Source organism: Phoca vitulina, unplaced genomic scaffold (genome assembly GCF_004348235.1).
Source record: "Phoca vitulina isolate PV1807 unplaced genomic scaffold, GSC_HSeal_1.0 scaffold3, whole genome shotgun sequence".
Lineage (NCBI taxonomy): Eukaryota > Metazoa > Chordata > Mammalia > Carnivora > Phocidae > Phoca > Phoca vitulina.
The window spans coordinates 49,881,692-49,904,942 of NW_022589706.1; the positions used below are offsets into that span (position 1 = coordinate 49,881,692).

General features: G+C 36.4%; 1 protein-coding gene across 1 annotated transcript; it reads right to left on the reverse strand.

Annotated features, from left to right (window-relative positions):
* Nucleotides 1-2,266: 2,266 nt before the first annotated feature.
* Nucleotides 2,267-15,718, reverse strand: LOC116629169 (transmembrane protease serine 11B-like protein). Its single transcript, XM_032399472.1, has 10 exons — nt 15,714-15,718; nt 12,190-12,305; nt 9,039-9,157; nt 8,873-8,940; nt 6,276-6,436; nt 5,542-5,580; nt 4,845-5,019; nt 3,866-4,125; nt 3,253-3,395; nt 2,267-2,428 (listed from the first exon to the last, which is right to left on the reverse strand). Exons 1-10 carry the CDS (start codon nt 15,716-15,718, stop codon nt 2,267-2,269), a joined length of 1,248 nt encoding a protein of 415 aa, XP_032255363.1.
* Nucleotides 15,719-23,251: the final 7,533 nt, after the last annotated feature.

The following is a 23,251-nucleotide window of genomic DNA, read 5'->3' on the forward strand; positions in this document are numbered from 1 at the left end:
ACCTGTGGGCAGAAAGGGGCTGCAGGGGGTATGAGGTGTGGCTGATTATATACTATGGGGTTGGGGGAGGAAGGAAAAAGGGAGGTTTTCAAAAGAACTTTCATATGCTAAAGAGGACCTATAAGATACCGGAGGCCTTGCCGTTGTCAAGTTAAGGTTGTTTTTCCCTCTAGCGAGGTATTAACATTAAGATACTTGGGAACTTCCTGGAGGAACATTACACTCTGCCCGCTTCAAGTATCTGTCAATGGGCTGAAGGTTGTAAGGACATTTAATTGTATCTACATTTCCTTCTGGAAGCCAGGTTATTGATAGAAATGCTTTGTTCTTGTAGATTGCTAATTTGTAAACTGAGGGAGACTCATGTCTTGCAGGATTGTGACCTCTATAAGTCAACTATTTGTTTTTCCTTTCCTTAGCTTTAGGGCAGCCAGGAGTGCCTGAGGAATGTCACATATATCCATGGGGGGGGGGGGGCGCTGTGGGTTGTCAGCTTCTGCCTTGTCCTCAGCTTGCCTTCTGTTCTCTCATCAATCTGACTAAAAGTCCACATGGAAGAAACTACCACTTGTTGAGTTTGGGTGTATTTTCATAGGAGAACATCTACAAATATCTGAAAACACTATTAACATTCTCTTCCCTTTCTCAACTACGTACCCGGGTAACGCTAGATTTTTTCATATACTTCAACCAAAACAACAGACTGAATGAAGAAGCAGAGATGAGAAACCAACCATCTTCTATTAAGCCAGATATTTTAAAAGAATGCCATATTTCTCATTTTTTCCATTGGCAAATATCAATATTTTTTAATAAAAATTCTGTGATTTATGTTAACATGTAATGAGTTTAATACTGTTATTTTTAGTGGATTAAATATTTTAAACGATTTTCAGTTTAGTGCTTAGTATGATAAGTATGCCTAGGTACAGGCTATATAGAAACACTCTTTGAGGGTCTCAGTAATTTTGAAGAATGTTAAGGGATCCTAAGAGCTCAAAATTTGAGAACCACTGATATAATCTGGGATCCAGGATATGGACTTGGCAAAGTTAACATAGTAGACTAGCTATATTACTCTATCACTTAAAAAATCCACAAATTAGTGGATTTAATTAGTGTATGAGTGGACATGATGCTAATTGGCAGTACTTGATTTTTTTTAAATAGTCAATAAAATTTTATATAAAACAGCTGCCTTTGCCTTGCTACTCCTCATTCAAAAGATGAGCAACCACCTGACCAAACTTCTCAGGCTGGCAGGCCTCAACCCTGGCTGGGCTGGCCTCATGCATGCCTGACTGGGAGCCTCCTGCATCTAGTTATGAGGGACCCACCCACTGCATCCCTGTTGGCGTGCCTGAGCCTCTCCCTCCAGCCTGAAGGTAGCTTTTTAACTACGTTATAGCCTTCACTCAACCCATGGACCAAGAGGAAACAACAGAAAAAAAGAAAAAGCTACCTGCAAAAGACCATTAAGAAAAAAAAAAGCAAAAAATAAAACAAGAAAACCACACACACAAAAAGAAAGAAATTTGTTATTGTACAAAGACAGTCTGCTTTCAAATTTGTTTTAATTAAAATACATTATACATTTTCATGGTTCAGAGCTACTTCTTTTTGCATGTTACAAATGAAGAATTTCCACAAAAACCTGTATCAACACTGAAGAATTAGTGTACCTGGTTTCTGTAGGTCTAAAATGTTTTTTGCTGAGTTTTGCTGATGGTGAAATTGTTTCACAGTGATTTCAAGAGTTGATCAAGATCCCCATACAAATAAGAGACTCTAATTCAGGGCCTACTTCTGGCCAGAGTCAGTTTACAACCATACCCTTTCCTCAAATGCTATGAATGAAGGCAGATAGAGCATGTTCCAATCCAACCCTCAGAAAGTGTTGGTTCCAGTCTCTCACAGCTCTGCCAGATAACTTGCAATGGAAAAGGACATACTTTCATAATTCCAGAAAGTCTGAGTGACTAAAACCAAGAGTTTTATGCTATGGTAAGACAACCATGATGTGGGCTCACACAATAGAGAAATAGTAATGGTCCTTTTTTGATAGGAGTGTTTTCTTTGCTTAGGCCTTCTTGATTAAACATGAGATTTGTTGTTTTATGAAATTAAAGTTCATAAATATTTCCTCAGGACCACAATTCTTTCAAAACAGCCATTGTACACGCTAATTTAAAATGCATGCTAGATAAGGCTGGGAGTAACCTTAGGCAAAAATGACTTCAGATAGTTGCTACAAGATGCTTTTCTCTTAAATACCAGTCTTAGAGGCAATCCAGTTGCGGTAGGCAGTCACTCGCATATAGACACCTGGCTTATTGACTTCACCACATTTTTCTCCCCAGCTCACTGTTCCAACAAGGTACCAAATATTTCGAGAATTGGGATGAACTAGTGGTCCTCCAGAGTCACCCTGAATAAAACAAAGCATATTAATCATTATGAGAACTAACTTCTAGATACTTCACTAAGTGATAAGCCCAGATGAAGTTTGTGATTCATGCTTCATACAGACCATAGGGAAAATGTATGGTGTAAATCCCTGCATCACCCTTAACACCACCTTTGGCTGGAATATATTCTCTGGGGCTCTTTGGTGTTGACTTGAACCTTGAAGGCATGAACTGGTAAGTTATAAGGTCTAGTTCTATGAGAAAGCTTTTGGGAGACAAATATTATAGATGTACTTGGAGAACAGGGCTTCATATCTGAGAAAAGTAACTAGAACCCTAGTCATGAGGAGGCTAAGAAGGTAAGAGAAATGGGCTGGAAGTAGTTGGAAATTCTCTGAGACTCATCCTTTCTTGAAATACAGTTAAGACTATGGACTGTGAGGCTAGACTACCTTGGTTTGTGTGCCAGGTCTTCCACTCACTAGCTGTGTGCTCTTGTGCAAATCACTTTACTTTCCTCTGACTCCGTTTTCTCATCTGTAGAATGATAACGATAGTATATACATCACAAGGCTGTGATGAGAATTAAATGAATTGTTTGTAAAAGACTTCAGTCAGGTGCTTGGCTCAGAGTAAGTCCAACTTATGTGTTTGTTAAATACTTATAAACATATGTTGCATGTAGCGGAAAATTACTTTAGCACCAAAGTTGGAGGGAGTTTAACAGAATTGTCGAAGTGCAAATTAACTGAAGCATAGAATTGTCTCCATATTGATGATTTTCATAAAATAACAGCAGTTATTTGTACACTTTGTGGTCAATATGATTAGTGTCCAGACTTACCTGGCAGGCATCTATATTTCCTTCCAAGTACCCAGCACACAGCATCGTATCTGATACCAAACCATCATATCCTTCCCTAGCGTTACAAGTGTTTGTGTCAATAATCTTCACAGGTGCCTTCTGAAGTACCTCTGGGTATTTACCTAAAGGAAGTAAACATTACCAGTAAAAGAGCTGCTCTGAAATAGAGCAGGGTGGAAAACTTGTTTAGTCCTCTGTGCTTAAAACTTACATTTGACTCTTGACTATTCTTAAGATTAAAAACCCCACTCAGTTCCCTCACCCAAATCAATGAAACAGAAATCTTCAAAGAATAATTTGAAATCTTTTAAATGCTGCCTTTCTATATCCTTATCTCTCTTCTTGTATCTTTGAACCAGAACTTGCTCAATTAGTTACTCCAGGTCGGGGAGTTTCTACAACCAGTTGGTCTCCACAGAACGTTCCAAACCAAGGCAATTTGCAAAGCCATACTCCGTATGCATCATTTCCTGAGACATTGCCTGTGAGAACTAGGCATCCTGAAGTAAATGATGCCTTTGACTCTGTACCTTGGTCACCATGTTTTCTGCTTTTGTACTCAAACACTATGTTAAGCCTTCACTGAACTTACCATTATATGAAAATGCTCCCCATCCTGTAACAACAACTCCTTCACCTGGTGGAAAAACCTGCGTGGCTTCAGGAAGACAAACTCGATGTACATCATTCTGAAATAAGACTTTTTCAGTGAGCTGTATAACTGCAATATCATCATGATGTTCACCCTGGATGTAGTCTTCATGAACAATAATTTGTTGAACATAACGTTGCATATAAGGGGGATTTACTCTGGTGCCAAAGCTGACAGTATAGTTTTTTGGATTGTTTGTCCTAAAGAAGCAAAAATTATGTATTTATTTTAAAATAATAGAAATGCAGCCTGCATCTACTGTACTCTTTTCATGACATTAATATTCCTTTGCTGTATAGCTCATTAGCAGTGATAGTCTGATTTTTTAAATTCATTTAAAAAAATCTTGAGTCCCTATACCATATACTATATAAAGTAATGGGACTATAGAAATAAAAATTAATAGCTACACCTTCAAGAAACTTAAATCTAATGAAAGATGGACATAAACACAGACAGTTATAATTGCTTAAGTGCTTTGTATATAATTAATGGGACAACAAAACAGGTACACTTAAATCTGCATGCTCTAGGGAAGAGATTTCTTAGGGAAAGTAGCATTTTGGGTAAGACTATAGAGCTGAGTCACAGTTGCCTAAAAGATAAGGAGAGGGGGACAGGCATATGCAGTGGGGGAGAGGGGTATGAAACAGGATGATGTGTTTTAGCAACTATGAGTAGTTAGGGATGTCTGGAGTATAAAGTGATGAGAGATAAGAATCATGTGAGAAAAAAATGTAGTATCAAGAATGAATGACCTCTTTGCATTCTTATAGGTAATGCAGGAAAATCTTAGATTGGCTTCCTATATAATTTGTCTTCCAAACCCGGACACTTGAGATGAGAGTGCTACTGATAATGAAGCTGGGAACTCCAGGGTCTTTGGTCTCCCTAGCTTTGGGCAACATGATGAACTTACTTTTGAAAGCAGTGAGCTGCAGTCACCAGGTATCTTTCACTGATCAAAGATGCCCCGCAGCGGTGTTGGCCATTCTTTTTGAGAGTTGCTTGCCACGGCCATTCTCCTTTCTGAGCATTGGAACCCCCCCTGATTCTATCATACGTAGCTGACATCCTTGCTCGTGTCCCACAGCCTGTCAGAGTCAGTTTTGTTCCATTGAGAGTAGGAAGATAACAGTTATTTGATTATAAAGCAGAGAGTGAGCTGAGTTATTCTTGTATAGCTCTATCTGACAATATCTTGCACTGAAGGGGCTAGGTTGTAATTTGCACAGGAATCACTAGCAGCCCCTGGATCACCTTTATACCCAGCATAGTATCTCCAAGATTCTTCAACATTTGGAGAATATGAGAACTGTGGGAGGCAGATAAAGTCACAGTTAAGTCCATGGGCTCTGCAACCCTGGTTTGAATTCTGACCATACCATTCATAAACTGGATGAACTTGGGCAGATTATTTCACTTCTTTGTGCTTCAGTTTCCCCATCTCTCAAATGGGATGATAATAATAACATCTATCTTTAGGATCGTTGTGAGTATTAAATGATTTGTATGTAAAGCATCTAATTAGAATTGTGCCTAGCTAACAGTAACAAATCTTGACTGTTATGTCTTAGATCAGCTCACACGTTTAATTAAGAAGTATCTGAACTTACGGTTGTTGATAATCTTTTCAGCATGAACCTTATTGATTTCTGAAATAGAACAAAAGCTCACGGTAAATATAATACCTAGCACCTAATACCCTGGGGCCAATGAAGTAAGATGCTAGATTCAGCAGAGCCGGAGGGTCCAGAAATAATTTTGAATCTCAGGATAAAATGTCAGTAGAAAGGAGAGAATATTGGTTTATTTGAATTGTTCTTTTACCATATATGAATGTATGATATGGAAATACCACCTTCATAGTTCCACATGGGAGACTTCTTTTTTATTTAATTGGAACTGTATTCCATATCATCTAAGGTGGACAGTTGCCAGTATCTTTTCTCAGAAGAACAGGAAGAACTGCAAGTGAACGTGATTCCTGTCAGTCCACAAAAATAACTTTTAAAAAGTGATCTGTCTTATAAGGGCAGATTGTATGCTATTTTTCAATGTTATAGGAGATCATGAAAAAATACACAGTACACACCATTACTGTTCAAAGTTTTACTATTTGCTTTATACTGAGAAGCAGTGTTCCCCCCAGAACTGCTTTCAGTTATGGCATTATTATGATTTGATTATTATGTTCTCAATAATAAAGAACACAAATTATTATTCTGATATAAAATAATGACATATTCATTTAAAAAATTGAATATCAGCTTTGTGCATGGTACTTGTGATATATGTTAGACATAAAAAGATAAGAGTAACACTGCTCCTATTTAAAACATAAGCTTACCCATGAGTCTAAGAGAATTAGGATCTGTAGTCAGAGAGCCTGCATGGTTCCTCAGCATCTGATGTAAGATGCTTTCAATTCTTCTTCTTGTGTTTTCCTTCATTGATCTGGGAGCCTTGAATACTAGCCATATATGTGCAGTAACACTGTTGTTATGAGGACTGGAAACAAGATAAATATGTTTCAACGAGATAAACATATTTCATATGCTGCTAAAAAATAGCATTTACTTCCTCGTTCCCTGATCTTTCATATTTTTATTTCTTCTGACTTTTTATGGGTTTGTGTAGTAACTTCACTTTTGTTTAATCACAGGATCATCCATCTGCCTACATTTATTTGGTGACAGTAAGCATGCAGCTATAGTATTCATCTTAGAGGACAAATAGTTCTATAAATCTGAAAAATAGGAAAGGCCTGAAGCACAGGGTAGAAGTACCAGATAAGAGGGATTAAGCCCTGCGTCAGGCTCTGTGCTTAGTGCGGAGTCTGCTTGGGATTCTCCCTCCCTCTCCCTCTGCCCCTTCCACTCATGCTCACTCTCTCTGTCTCTAAAATAAATAAATAAATAATTAAAAAAAAAAAAAAAAAGAAGTACCACGTAAGAACTGGGCTCACATTCATGTATTCACCGATCATTTATTGAGCAAATGCTATAGACAAGTGCCTGGAGTAGGTGCTACTAGGTAATGCAAGGATGACTAACACATGGTTCCTACCCTGCAGGAATTTACAGATTTCTAGGAGATAAGACATGTATACAAATTACTATAATAAATTAGGCAGAAGTGATGATATTTATTTTATCTTATCTGCAAATAGAAGGGTAAGTCATTTTTTACTTAAAGAATCAGAGAAATTTTCATGGAAGAGGTGACATATACTACTGGACCTTAGAGTATTGTTACCACTACTTCATTATGAAGCAGAAAATTTCATCAGGCAGAGGAGAGGAAGAGTACTACCAGAATAACTGGACAGCAATAATTAGTTAGCATTTACTGGGCATCTTCTGTGATTTATTATCACACTTAGACTTCATAACAACCCTGCAACATAGGTGTCATTATCTTCATTTTATAGGTAGGGAAAAATGGAAGCTCTGAGAGGTTACCTAATATGCTTAAGATTACACAGCTACTAAACTCAGACCAGATTCAGTACAATTGACTCTATAACCCAGGATTTTTATACTGCACTGTCTCTTTGTGCCCAGTCACAGAGACAACAATGTCTAGGAGATTGGATGCAGATGGAGGAGGACTTTTAATGCTAGTCAAGGGGTAGCAGTAAAGAGAAGTTGTTGAATAAAACCATACTTGAGGAAGATCAACCTGACTGTGGTGTCCAGGAAAAATTGGTTTGGAATTCAGAAAGGGGTGAGCAAGGTTGACCAATGGACATGTAGGAATTGTCAAGCAGCTTTGAGGCTAGTGTCTGAAGTGGCACTATTATGCTTTGGCTCTTCCTGACAGATGACTATCATTTTGGCATATGAATCAGTAGGAAGCACCCAACACACACAGGTTTGATTATCACAGGAGGGTGTACCAAAATGAAAACCTCTGTCCTGCAACCTCTCCATCACTTCCTTTGGGACCACACTTCCTATAGATACCTAAAGTTACATGCATGGGAAAACAAAGCAAAAGCTCTCTGGTGGTTGCAATGATCTCTGAAAAATACCTGGGCCCTTCAATTTTAGCCTCCCATCCCTTTATAATACTAAAATCAACCCTCAAGGTTAATTCTAATTGAGATCTTGATGTGTTCTGCAATTCCAGGAGTCCCATGAGTTCCAGGAGCAGGGGAAGAAGGGCAGGCGTATAGTCTGGTGGCATTGATGAAGGTAAAAGCAAAAATTGCCTTCATTGGAAATGTGTTTATTTGCAAATCTTTCCATACATATCTTCTTTGATCTCCTGAGTCCAGTTTTATGAGAGAGGCAATGAGGGTGCTATTATCAGTATTTCACGGATAGGTGCACAGACTCAAAGTGTTATAGTAAATCACCCAAGGCTCTGGAGCTACTAAGTGGCAAAGGCTGGGCTCAGGTTGAGTAATTCCTGTTCTTGGGCTCCCCTGCTATTCCATGCTACTCTAAGCCCACATGCAGAGGACACATAGCCTATTTCACTTGTGGACTAGAAGGACCTCCTTGTCATCAAAGTTTGGTGTAGATATGCTCTTTCTTACCCTGTAAGAACTCTAGAATAGTTCCACAAGGTATTTAGCTGACTTGCAAGCGGAAAGACATGAGAAAACAGGGTCTGTACTTACACTACTGCTAAAATGTTAGACTATCAAACACTGGTCAAAGGGATAATCTGCTATTTGCTGGACATAAAAACTTAAGAAATTTGAGTGATGAGGCATTTAATAAATAATAAATTCTCAATAGATCTAATGAATAAAACTAGATAGCCCAATCTTTGCTTTGGTTTTATATTGAACACTGTTTATTAGTAATTTACTGTTTATTAGTAATTTATTGACTAATGACTATAATATTTCAAAATTCTTTTTACAGAGGTATTTGAAATATGTATGTATGAATGGGTTGATCTCTTTTCTAACTGCTATTATTAGTTACTTACGCCAGTGTGATGACTTGAGAATTGATATATTGTCTGTAAATGCTAGAACTTTGAAATGCATCAACCATCTGTTAAAGAGAACATAGAGTCAAGCATCAAATTCCAATAATATATTTATATTTCAGAGAACTAACAATGAAATAAATATAGGAAAATCCTAATTTACCTTGGTCTCAAGAATTTTGCTAAGATGGTTATTTTCCAGTGATGTCTCTCTTTGATAATTTCTGTTATATGGGATATCCAACACTTTAAAGCTACCTTGGTAATAGTAGGTTGTATTTTCTGTGAGATAAAAACAGGATCCAGGAATTATTTAAATGAAATGGATTTCAAATGCAAATATAGATTACATAGTAATACCAACTAGTAAATATTGTGCTCATATTTGATATTGATAACCTGTGAATCTTTCTGGCACAGTTGATTAGATATCCTGGGCATTGTGAAAAGTGCTTATTGGACCCATAATGCAGCAGATATAGATATAGACAAAGGTAAGAAAAAAGAGTAATGTCTTGATTGAGACAGATAGGACTATATACAAAAATGAGATTTTTGTCCCATAATCATCAGACTATGACTAAAAATAGTTACCATTTATTATGTACCATGGGAAGATACTTTATAAAACACATATGAAGTATAACATTTTTTTTTTTCAGGAGAAATGTGGTCTCATAGATATTCAGTAACTTAGCTAATATCATATAGCTACTCTTTTTTTTTTTTTTTTAAAGATTTTATTTATTTATTTGAGAGAGAGAGAATGAGAGACAGAGAGCATGAGAGGGAGGAGGGTCAGAGGGAGAAGCAGACTCCCTGCCGAGCAGGGAGCCCGATGTGGGACTCGATCCCGGGACTCCAGGATCATGACCTGAGCCGAAGGCAGTCGCTCAACCAACTGAGCCACCCAGGCGCCCCTCATGTAGCTACTCTTAAGAGCCAAGAATCAAATTTGATTTGACTACAAAGTCACACCTAATCCATTATATTTCCTTCCCAAATTTTCATAGACACTAAGCCATTTGGTATATGATATGTCTTACCCCTAATATGTGATAGATATTAAGCTGTTATATAGCATCCAGCATATAGTAAGCACTAAAAAAATATTAATACTATTTTGCAATATGATCATTGCCTTTGAAGACTATGCGATGGAAGAAACAGGATCAATATGGATGAAATCATTACATGAGGTAATAACAAGGATATAATTAAATAATAATGTTAATTATTTAATTACAGTTTCTATTTGAATGCAGAAAAGGAAAAGAAAGCACCATAATTAAAATAAAATATGACTTACTATTATAAATGTGGTGAAAATATTTTACAGTGAGAAAGGTGATAGAAAAAGAAGTTAGAAAGTTCTAAAGAAAATGCTGGAAATCATTTGTTTATGAATAATAATTTGTGAACCAACATTGTTAATTGTAGTTTGTTTGTCTGGGGGTCATGGATATTTTACTATAGAGACCAAACTTTGCAATGGTAGTTTATTAGACTTTATCATAAGTAGTAAAAAATACATCTTGAAACTATTCAACTTTCTTTTTTATAATTCAGTGTTTACAGTGCATCCTTCAGTTCTTTATTTAGATTCCTAGATATTTCTACCTATTGTGATAATCAAGCTGCCATGAATATTCCCCAATGTAAACTAATAAATTGACAATATACAAACTTTTTATTACAACTGCATGGGGCACTTTTCTAAGAGCCAGTGGATAAACTAAACATTTTATGTCTAAGACATTTAAGAATAAGAAACTACACCCTAGAACAAGGAATTGAGTATTAATTTAATTGTATGCAGCAATCCTAATGGCCACAGAGATGGCTCACTATGCTGAGGTCACTGTGAAATCAGTCAGTGAGCTTTGTTGGTACCTCGTGGAATGAAAACAACCGCTTGGGGATGAGATATCCATAAGGCACACCTGCACCTTATGATTAACATTCCCATTTCTCTAAGTGGTTCAAATGACAATATGAATTGAGAAAGATAGATAAGGGACAGAAAGAAAGAATTGTTTTACGACTTTTCCATGACTTAGAACTTATTTCTGTAAAGAAAACTTACAACTTACACACAACACACACACACACACACACACACACAGAGTTTTTATTTTTGTACAGAGAGTGTTCTGGAGTGTAGTAACAGAGCTTAAGCATGAATTATGGGAATACTTCTATTTAAATTTGACAGAGTAAAAACACTTCTTTTACATTCTCCTTCCTCTAAGTTTTTAAAAAGACCAAAAGACAAGGGTAAAGAGTTCATTTCCAAGGAAACAAAAGAAAATGACAACCCCAGACTAAAAACTATGAAGCAAACATTCCCCTAAATGTGAAATATACACTAGGGTGAAGAATGATACAGATCAGGGATACATCTCCTCACAACTTGAGTCAAGTGAAGGTCTTTCTGAAAGTTCTCAATGATTCTATGATTAGAGTAATGAGATTTCAAAAAAGACAAGGAATATTTCCATAGAGTCCTATTTTGACCCTGCAGAATGACAGCAGTGAAAATAAAAGTGAAACCATACTAATGTGCCAATTTTTGGTATATGTTCTAATCTCACAGCTGAGGCAACCTTCTAGAGGTGAGTTGGGATGAACACGGGAGGGAAATCAAGATCACTATATCATAATTCAGAGAGTCTGTAAATTAAGGAGCTTTCCTCAAGGCTACCCCAGCTTCTTGTGTTAAAAACTGAAGATAAGTGTTTCATAGTGTTAAAAAAAATTCACACTGGATAAGAGAATATTTGAGATAAGTAAAAATATAAGCTGTAAACTCCCTATGGTCCACCCCCCAGATTCACTTCCCATAGTATTCTTTAGAAAACATCTAGTAATTATGATTACAAACCAGAATGAAGCGTTATAAATGTTGACAATATAAAAAGAATAATACTGCTAACAAACCACTGGGAAGTCTGGAGAAAAATGAGAAGTATAAGTATATGCTGATTTTCTTGTCTTTCTTATCTTAATATTTTAATTATAAAGTCATACAATACCATCTTGGTAGATTACTTTTTCTGCCTATCAATTATCTATCTGTGCATTCATGTCCCTATATTGTATACATTCTTTTACATTTGTATATTCAAAAGATGTCTGCAATAGAGTGCTTGGCAAATGTGTATTTCTGGGATCTTGGGTCATTGATAGCCATTTTAAAGGAAGATAGTTAATTTATTGTTTGTAATTATCTCTTTGTCTTTGGTAGAAATGGAAATGAAGTTTACAACAAACTGTACTTTTTATAAATAAATAAAAATGTATTCTTTACCAACCTACTGCCAGAAAATGAACCAGGAGACCAATAGTTATTCCCAGGATTGCCAACACTCCAAACACAATGAGGGCAATCATCCATAGTGGCAAAGATGGACGGGAGGTTGTGACTGGTCTGCAAGTAAAGGATATAAATATAAAAGCTATATCAGAAATAAGTCACAGTCATTCTAAATCTTTATTTCTTTCCTCTTGCTCACCCCCAGAAACTCAATTTAGACATCATAGTAGTAAAAGGTATATGAGGAGAGGAAAGGAAAGGAAGAAAGGAAGAAAAGAAAGGAAAGAAAGGAAGGAAGGAGGAGGGGGAGGAAGAGAAAGAAGGAAAGAAGTTTAAAATCGAACCTCTCTGGATCTATGCTATGAAATTATTTTTCAGGAGTACGACGGTGTCTAGTTCCCTCTCACCAGTGACAGAGTTAGAATCAATAAGTGAAGACCTTGCCAGGTTGGGGAGGAAGGAGGGAGGAAAACAGAAATTTCTTAGAAGTTCTTCATGCCAAAGCCTATCATAATTTTTGAAGTATGATCATGATTCTATTTTATTTATTATGTCCTTATTATATACAAAGAACACACACAATATGAAGTGCTATATTGGGTGAGAGCAGTGTCCATCTTTCTTACTAGTTTATTTATGGCTGTAGTTCAAAGAAATCTTTTGTAGAGAAGCATGCTGTGTTCAACCTACAGTAAGTTAGGTATTTTCACCATGCTTCATTTAGACAACAAATAGGTATTGCCTAAATTGAAATAGGAATTTGGGGTAACTTTCCAGATAAAGAGGCATGAGAAGACAGTCTAGGAAGAGGGAATAACAAGCAGTGTTCAAAGAATGGCCAGCAATTCAATTTTCTTGCAGCAAACTGTGTCATGGATTGGCCAAAGATGAAACTGGACAGTATAATGACTAATTTTAAGTGTCAGCTTTGGCTAGGCTATAGTGACAAGTTGTTTGGTCAAACACGAGTCCACATGTTGCTGTGAAAGTATTCTGTAGCTATAATAAACATTTATAATCAGTTGACTTTAAGATTTCCCTCTATAAGTGGGTGGGCCTCATCCAATCAGTTGAAGGACTTAAGAGCTAAAACTGAGCTTTTCATGAGAAGAAAAAAATTCTGCCTTGGGAGTAGAACTCCTGCCTGAGTTTCCAGCCTTATCAACCTTACAATTGTATGAAGCAATTCCTTAAAATAAAATCTCTCTATCTTAGATACACAGATCCCATGATTATATATCTATATATTTATATGCCTATCTAGCTAGCTATCCATTGAGAGAGAAAAGGAGAGAAAGAGAGATGGGAGGAGGAAGAGGAAATAGAAAGAAAGATATATCCTATTGTTTCTGTTTCCCTGGAAAATCCTCATACAGAGGCAACAACAAGGGCTTTGTTGCTACACAAAGGTGTTGAGATTTTGTCTTAAATATTGAGGCTCCTCCAAGTGTGATTGGAGGACAGCTTTTATCAAAATCACCTGGGAGTGCTTATTACATACGCAGATTATGGTATCCTACCTCAGATCTAGTGAGTTCAAATTCCTGAAAGGGTCTGAGAATTTGCACTTTAACACTCTAAGTGATGCAGATTTTTGCTAAACTATATGCTATCTTCACAGCAAAATTGGAAAACTTTAATCTAGCCAGGCCTATCACCAAGATTTTCAGATTAGAAGTGGCATTGAAGGGGTGCCTAGGTTGCTCAGTCAGTGAACCATCTGCCTTCAGGTCATGATCCCAGAGTCCTGGGATGGAGCCCCACATTGGGCTCCCTGCTCTGCAGTGAGAGTCTGCTTCTCCTTCTCCCTTTGTCCCTCCCCCCGCTCCCAAGCAAGCTCTCCCTCTGTCTCTCTAGCGTGTTCTCTCTCAAATAAATAAATAAAATCTTAAAAAAAAAGAAGTAGCATTGGAGGGGAGTATGTGGATGTATTAGGTCTCAGATAAAAATAAATTGCATTGATGCTTTCAGGAGAACAAGTTTGTGTTTGTGCGTGTGTGTGTGTTTAATACATCCTCTGTTGATTTTTTTTTTTCCACTCTCTTCAAAAACTATTCCATACTTCTTTTTTCCTCAACCCTCCAGCACCTTTTACCTCATCCTCAATCTTAGCTGATAACTTTACTTCCTGGTCCACTGAGAAAATTAAAGGCATCAGAAGAGAATATTTACAATTCCATCATCACATTTGTGAACTTCTCATCTGTACCCCACACTCTGCTTTTTCCTCATGTTTCTGTAAATAAACTGTGCCCCTGTCTTAAGGCAACCTGCCATCATCTCATCTCATTCTCCAACCTACTTCTAATCTATGTTCCAGCCATTTCAAACTACTCAGAGTTCCATGGACAACCAAACTCCTTCACACCTCCATGTCCTTGCACACTCTGGTTCTTCTGTCTAAAATGTCCACCTCAAGTCTACCCAGTGAGCTCCCACTCACTTTATCACTCAACTCTGTCGTTTCCTCTTTGTTGAGGTCTTCCATGGCTCACCCTAATATGGATCTACACTGAGAGTATTTTGTACTTTTACATGGCAGTCTTTTCACCTCTAGTTGAGGCCATGTTATGGTCTGGCCCATGTCATTAATTATTGTTGATGTTGTTGTTGCTTTATACCCAGGCCATATTGTGGGGCCTAGTACATTATAGATAGTGTTTGTTGAAGTAGTGAATAAATGAAGCCAAGGGATATTGAGGACTACTAGATTATAAAGGATAAATAGATCAGAGGGATACAAATTATGGAAAGCCTTCAGTGCTAATCAAAAGAGTTTTTGACTTTATCTAGTGGAAATGACTAACTTGAGGACATGCAGTGCTTAGGAAGATGAATCCGCAGTCCGCATGATGATAGTTTAAAGGAGGGAGAAAAATAAAAGAGGAGGACCAATAAGCAAAGTGGCTAATATAATTAATGGGAATGGAGTGATGGCACCCTGGATTGTGGTAGTAAGAAAAGAAACAAAGTGATGAATTTGAGAACATTTACAATAGAATATTTGTCAGAACTTGGTAATTAATTAACTATCTTGGTAAAGGATAGGGATATGTCAAAGATGACACAAGATTTTATCTTGAGAAGTAAAAGAGAGTCAAATGAGGTCTAGGAAAGGTAACTTGGGGGAAAAAATGATAAATATTTTGTATCTGGAATTTAAGAGACATTCAAATTTCCAATACACAAATGGAGATGTCAGACTGGTAGTTAACTGAGGCACCGCAGTTGGGCTTAACTTAGGTGTCATTCAAAAACAGGGAACAACCAAAGCTGTGAAACTGGATTAGTAAATTTAGTGCTTGTTATATAAAATATGGTAGAAAATTGATATTTCTCTTTCTGAGGCAAACATTTGTTTCCATTCTAACTACAACTAATTTATCTCAATTTTTTCATGCCTTACTTGATTTTCACAGTCTCGTTATTCAACATCACTCAAAAGACTTTAAATTGTCAGCATGTTTCTTAACTATAAAATTTTAAATCTCGTCAACCTTGCAGTGATGGGTAAGCACTTACCTCATCTCCTAGGCATTCAGCTCCACCAAGACTACCTTGTTGACCACTTGGTTCTCTAATCTTTTCTCCACACCCTTTCCTTACTTTTCTGTCTCCCATAAATTGTCATTGATTACTTTTCTTTTCCTAGAAGTCTCTCAACTGGGGATATATTTATACATTTCTTGTTTTGTCTAGTTTTATTTTTAAATTTTTACCTCAGGACAGGACTTCATATAGATTTGGGCAAATTTTTTTCTTTTATCTTTACAATTTGTTTTAGGGTTGGTATTCTTATAAGAACAGAAATAAACCTAAATCTACTAAAATATGATCAAATAAGATATCTTAGAATTCATCCAGACACTATGGTTTGAAAGAAGACTGAAATAACTTCCTCATTTTCATTTGTCTTCCTTTGAAAATGCTGTAGAATTTTATAGTTATATTCCCTAGCCTCCTTTTCCATTTCGATTATTGCTTGTCACCAGCTCAGATGCTTCTCTCAGATTGCAGCTACCTTTAACTGATAACCTAAAGATCTTACACACCATGACACAGATTAAATATCTGTTTAAAAATGACAGACTTCCCACACAGAAAAATCACTCAAGTATTTAGCCAATATTTTTGGTACTCCACACTATAAATTCTTCTGAAAACTCACATAAGGGGGATTACTGGAAGAGGACATAGAATATCAATTGTATCTTGCTATAAAAATTAAAAACAAAGCAACAACAACTTCGGGCCATGAAATCTCAATGCCACCTTGGCAAGGATCTAAAACACCACTTTCTCCTGAGACCTTTTCCATTGTGTCCTAGAAAACTACTCCAAGAACAATCGAAATTGGTAAAATATAGCATTGAAGTCTTTACTTCTACTTCTAGTGTACCTTTTCTTCCCCTTGGCCATTCATTATTCAGGAACCCATATGGAAACACAAGATTGACTAAGGTCTCCTCAAAAACACCTGCAGAGTCAACCATGTTTCCAAATCCCTCCAAGCTCTTCTGGGCAGATTAATGCCTCTGCCTGTGAAGTTAACCACTAAATTATGGCTTGAACCTTTCCTAGGTAACTAGGAGTACTTGGAAACAATGGATTAATCCTTTGAAATCTTTCAGGTGAAGACTTTACACAAGTGTTGAAATGTTGAAGGAGAAGAAGGCCCTATTTTAAAAAAAAAGAAGCACATCCATCCAGCATAAAAGTGATGTCTGTCTTATAGACAAAACAATAATAAAATAATTGTGCTGTTTACTTTCCACTTACTAAATGTGTATGATCATCCTTTCCTTTACTGATAGATCAGAGATGCAGCCAATAAGAAAACATCAGGGTTATGAATAATATGACATATCTAATAAAGAATTTGCACAACAGTTAATTATTTACTTTAGTTCAAAAAAATGTTCTTATTATATTCCATCACAGTGAGTGTGCTCTTTCTAGTCACATTTTTACATGAATAGTGACATTGCAAATTATATATGTGCATGTGTAAGTCTTAAAGGTCTAAAAAATTGACTAAAGATGCAAATTTTTAGAGAAATATTTGTGTAAAGCATGCATTTATATTTTAAAGTTATCTGAACATTAAATATTTTATAATTAGTTTCACTTTATTTTGTTATATTTTGATGAAAATGTCTTGTAAACTGAAAGTGTTTTTTTAAAATGGCATTGGGGTGCCTGGGTGACTCAATCAGTTAAGCGTCTGCCTTTGGCTCAGGTCATGATCTCAGGGTCCTGGGATGGAGCCCCGCACCAGATTCCCTGCTCAGTGGGGAGTCTGCTTCTCCTTCTCCTTCTGCCCCACCCCCTGCTTGTGCTTCTCTCTCTCTCTGTCTCAAATAAATAAATAAAACCTTTAAAAAATATAAATAAATAAAATGGCATTCATAATCACTGTTCACTTAACATAAGAATTATCTAGTTAGATACTTTAAAAATAAATAGCACATGTCTATACATGATTCTCTTCTAATTCATGAATATTTCACAGATAAAAATGCATGGTTTATAAACGATTCTATAAAGAACACCTATGAAGCAATGGTACTGTGAGATTCAAGACAGTATTTATGAAAGCAGTTTAGAAAGCACAAGATATTAAACAAATACAAAGGAGTCATCATCATTATCACTACCGATAAGAATTTAACATTTGATTTATGAGAGAGTTTTTCCCTCTGTTTGCTCCTTTGTACTTTACAATAGTCACACAGTCATTTTCATTCACAGGATGTTAAGCTGCTTGTCACCCTTCTGAAGCATTCTCCAAAGCATGACATGAAACTGCAGATTCCAGACACAAATGCACATGTGTTACAGGGGTGTCTCCATGCAGAAAATCCAAAATGCTGTAGAAAAAATTACAAATCCCCCTCTAAACTCAGTTATTTTACTGCAACCCTTGAGCAAGAATTTTGGGCAAGCAAATGTCCACTTACCTATACATAATGCGCTGATATAATTTAGGCTGCTGGTGTTAATAAGATAAAGGAAACTTCTGCACTTATTTGTCCTGGTCAATGGTTCTCAGGTAAATGTGCTAACCACAATGATACTTGGGGTTTTAAGAGTTGGGTGCAATAGCAGAAAGCAATTAAAAGGAAACTCGTTTAACAAGTGTTGATGACATCTGCGGATCTGTGGTTAAAAGGAAGAAATGAAAATTCCCTTTGAGCTGAGTACTTAGAAAAAGAATAGACATAACTTGGATTCGTTGCCTGAGAGGTCCACCCAGGAAATACCACCACAGATTGGTGAATCAGTGTTCTGACTCAGATCCCATCCAGCCCATTCATGTAGTAGAACTCCTCCTTGCTGAAACCATCTGTATCCACCATAGCAGTCTCTGACAAATGACTTAAATATACATTATTTTTTTATATATGAAAATTCTACTACAGCATTACTCATTTGAATTGTGCTTAGTCTAAAAATTCTTACTGGAACTGTATACATACTTTTGTAAAAATGGATTTACGCTATATGTAATTAATTGAATTTAAATAAAATATTGAAGTGCTAAAAATGAATAAAAATAAAAAATATGAAATAAATAAAATAAATTTAAAAATGAACAAAATAAATAAAAAATAAATAAAAATGAAGTGTTAAACCATGTTAATATATTACCTACTTAAAAATACATTTGCATTTAAAAAAATAGATATGCTATCATGCCTGGAAAAAAAAAAAGAAATGGATTTACAGGTGGAGATAAGTTTTAGTGTAAGAAATATCAGTTCTCTTTTGGCAATTGTTTATAGGAAATGGAACTAATTAATTTAGTCAAGAGTTGTTTTACTAAATGAATATGGATTAAGTTTTTGGGTGACATCAAATTCTTATAAAAACAAAAAATCAGGAGGTTACTAAGATATTTTGGATACAAATATCTAGATTCTTGGCACCATCTTTCTTATCTTTAACCATCTATTCACTCCATTCATTCCTTTAATATATATTTGTTGTAAACTTCCTAAGATTTACGTATTGTGCCTAGTAGTGAAAATACAACAAGGAATAAAATAAAATCCTTGCCATCACAGAGCTTACACTTTAATGAGAAAAACAGGCAAACACTCAAGAAAATAGTAAATGCATAATTTGATATGAAATATGTCATAAAAAAATGAAGCAGAGTAATTGGGTAGAGAGTGGTGTGTGTGTTGGGAGGGCAGATGGTGGCTATCTTTAGGGTGGTCAGGAAAGGCCTCTCAGAGGAGGAGGCTGTTGAACAGAGAACTGGATTATAATATTAATTAGCATGAGTCATCTTCCTAAAACACATATTCATGACATTTCTCTATTTAAAAATCTTCAAAAGTTTCAACTGCTTTCAGAATAAAATATAAACTTCTCTGGTTGATATTCAAGGCTCTTTAGAATGTCATCTCTTTTTATTTATGTTGTTCCATGGTAGTTGGTTAAACAAAGGGCATGATATAATCTGAGCTTCGGCTTTCTTATAGGTAAAAATGCAATCTAATGGTGTCATACTTGTAAGGTGTTATATCAGCTGAGGTCATGTATACCAAGTGCTTGGCACAATATTCAGGACATTGTATTATCTTAACGATGTCTTTGTCTAAAGTATGACTTTAGTTGAGCCATTTCTCACAGTTCCATTCCTTGAACGGCAAATGTTTTCCTACATCCATGCTTTTATTCATGCTGTTTGATACTCTCAGGATTGTCATTTCTACCCATTCAATGTTTATTCATGCTTCATGGTCCAACTTAATTGCCACTTCCTTCATGAAGCTTTTCCTATAAAGCATTATTCTCTTTGATCTCTTTTTTCTGGTTTTTAATATTTACTGTCATTAGTACTTTTATAAATTATAAAATTAGTAATTTTAGATTTAATTATCTGCTATGTTGTATTGATTTCTATTTAAATATGTCCTGTGGATGGTAAGATTTGGTAAGCAGGTGGGGAAATGGGCTCCCTTATGTTGATGATAGGAGTTAGAATTGAGGCAGAAACTTTAAAGGGAGCATTTATTTAATTTTACACCTATATCTCCTGTAATCAACAGTTTCACTCCTAGGTATCCACCTAGATTTCTATCCTGGCATAGGTAATCCAACAAGAATATATGAGGATGTTTATTACAAAGTTTGCAATAGCAAAAAGAATGGAAACAAATTATTAATTGGTAGAGGAATGGTTAAATAAACTATGGCATATCAATATTCTGGGATGGTATTTAGGTGTTAAATGAGGTTATAGTAAATATGGTGGATTGACTTACTCATACTTCATTCTAAGGTCCCTTTTTCTGCTGAAGAGATTGGAAAATTGGAAAACTAAAAATACATCTCCCACACTCCTTTGCAGTTAGAATTCTGGCTGCAGTTTAGGTTCTGCCAGCTAGATGCACTCTGGAAAACAGTGTGGAGGTTCCTCAAGAAGTTAAAAATAGGGCTACCCTACGACCCAGCAATTGCACTACTGGGTATTTACTCCAAAGATACAGGTGTAGTGAAACGAAGGGGCACCTGCACCCTAATGTTCATAGCAGCAATGTCCACAATAGCCAAACTGTGGAACGAGCCGAAATGTCCTTCAGCAGATGAATGGATAAAGAAGATGTCGTTTATATATACAATGGAACATTACTCAGCCATCAGAAACGATGAATATCTACCATTTACATTGACATGGATGGAACTGGAGGGTATTATGCTAGGTGAAATAAGTCAATCAGAGAAAGATAATTATATGGTTTCACTCAAGTATGGAACATAAGGAATAGTGCAAAGGACAACAGGGGAAGGGAGGGAAAATGGAAGGGGAAGAAATCAGTGAGGGAGACAAACCATATGAGACTCTTGACTCTGGAAAACAAACTGAGGGTTGCTGGAGGGGAGGTGGGGAGGGGATGGGGTAACTGGGTGATGGGCATTAAGGAGGGCATGAGATGTAATGAGCACTGGGTGTTATATACAACTAATGAATCATTGAACATTATATCAAAAATTAATGATGTAAAAGAAAAAAAAGAAACAGAAGAGAAAAGCATGTCAGAAGCCTTCTAAAGCATCTTGTGGACTTATGGTGGTAAAAGTTCAATTGTGGATTTATGCTGGTAAAAGTTCATGGATATATGATGTTTCCTGTAGCAGCATTTCACTGTCCATTCTTCAGCTTTCTGGAAGCCAAGAAACAATTTTAGGGTAGGCAGAGACCAGACCAGCTTGTGGGTGTCAGGAGGCTGCAGCAATGTCATCAGTACTTGTGCTTTCTCTTCTTTTCCTTCCTTCCTTCCTTCCTTCCTTTCTTCCTTCCTTCCTTCCTTCCTTCCTTCCTTCCTTCCCTCCTTCCTTTTATTTGTATATTACTTAATGAGTTTAATGAGTTGGTATAAGGTAAGCACACATGTATCTGCCATCTCTGTTAAGAAACGGAATTTTGTCTGCCACACCAAAAGCTCCCCCAGTACCCTATCACAGCCTTAACCTCCCACCCTCCCCCAAAAGTAACATCTATCCTGATATTTTCTTTCTTTTTTTTAATTGAAATATAATTAACATACAGTGTTATATTAGTTTCAGGTGTATAATATAGTGATTAAACAATTCTACACATTACTCAGTGCTCACCAAGATAAGTGTACTCTTGATCCCCTTTATCTATTTCACCCTTTCCCCACCTACCTCCCCTCTTGCAACTGCCAGGTTGTTCTCTGAACTTAAGAGTCTTTTTTTGTTTGTTTGCTTTGTTTCTTAAATTCCACATACGAGTGAAATTGTATGGTATTTGTCTTTCTCTGACTGACTTATTTCACTTAGTATAATATTCTCTAGCTCCATCTATGTTGTTGCAAATGGCAAGATCTCATTCTTTTTTGTGGCTAATATTCCATTATATCTTTTTTATCTTATCTTCTTTATCTATTCATCTATGGATGGACACTTGGGTTGCTTCCATATCTTGGCTATTGTAAATAATGCTGCAATAAACACAGGGGTTCATATACCTTTTTGAATTAGTGTTTTTGTATTCTTTAGGTAAATACCCAGTAATGGTCTTACTGGATCATATGATAATTCTATTTTCAAATTTTATATGAACTTCCATACTGGTTTCCACAATCGATGCACCAAATTGCATTCCCACCAGCAGTGCATGAGAGTGCCTTTTTCTCCACATCCTCACCAACACTTGTTATTTCTTTTTTTTTTAAGATTTTATTTATTTATTTGACAGAGAAAAAGATAGTGAGAGCAAGAACACAAGCAGGGGGTAGTGGGAGAAGGAGAAGCAGGCTTCCCTCCGAGCAGGGAGCCCGATGCGGGGCTCGATCCCAGGACCCTGGGATCATGGCCTGAGCCGAAGAAAGACTTTTAACCATCTGAGCCACCCAGGCACCCCAGCACTTATTATTTCTTATGTTTTTGAGTCTAGCCATTCTGACAGGTGTAAGGTAATATTCCATTGTGGTTTTGATTTACATTTCTCTGACGATTAATAAGTTGAACATCTTTTCATGTGTCTGTTGGCCATCTGTCTGTCCTCTCTGGAAAAATATCTATTCAGGTTCTCTGCCCATTTTTAAATTGGATCTTTTGTTTTTTGGTGTTGAGTTGTAGAAGTTCTTTATATATTTTGGATATTAACCCCTTACCAGATATATCATTTACAAATTTCTTCTCCCATTCAGTAGGTTGCCTTTTTGTTTTGTTGATGGTTTCCTTTGCTGGGCAGAAGACCCTCAATAGCCAAAGCAATCTTGAGAAAAAAGAATGGGGCTGGAGGTATCACAATCCCAGATTTCAAGATATACTATAAGCTGTGGCAATCAAGACTGTATGGTGCTGGCACAAAAGTAGACACATAGTTCAATGGAACAGAACAGAGAGCCCAGAAATAAAACCATGATTATATGGTCAATTAATCTACAACAAAGGAGGCAAAAATATACAATGGGGAAAAGACAGTCTCTTCAACAAATGGTGCTGGGAAAATTAGATGGCTACAATGCAAAAGAAAGAATGAAACTGGACCACTTTCTTACACCATAAACAAAAATAAA

What these genes read in the sequence shown, in the direction of transcription:
- LOC116629169 (XM_032399472.1), bottom strand. An exon ending in GCAAAATTCTTGAGACCAAG is followed by an intron (nt 8,941 to 9,038) that starts GTAAATTAGGAT and finishes TCTCTTTAACAG; the next exon opens with ATGGTTGATGCATTTCAAAG. An exon ending in GAAATATAGATGCCTGCCAG is followed by an intron (nt 2,429 to 3,252) that starts GTAAGTCTGGAC and finishes TGTTTTATTCAG; the next exon opens with GGTGACTCTGGAGGACCACT.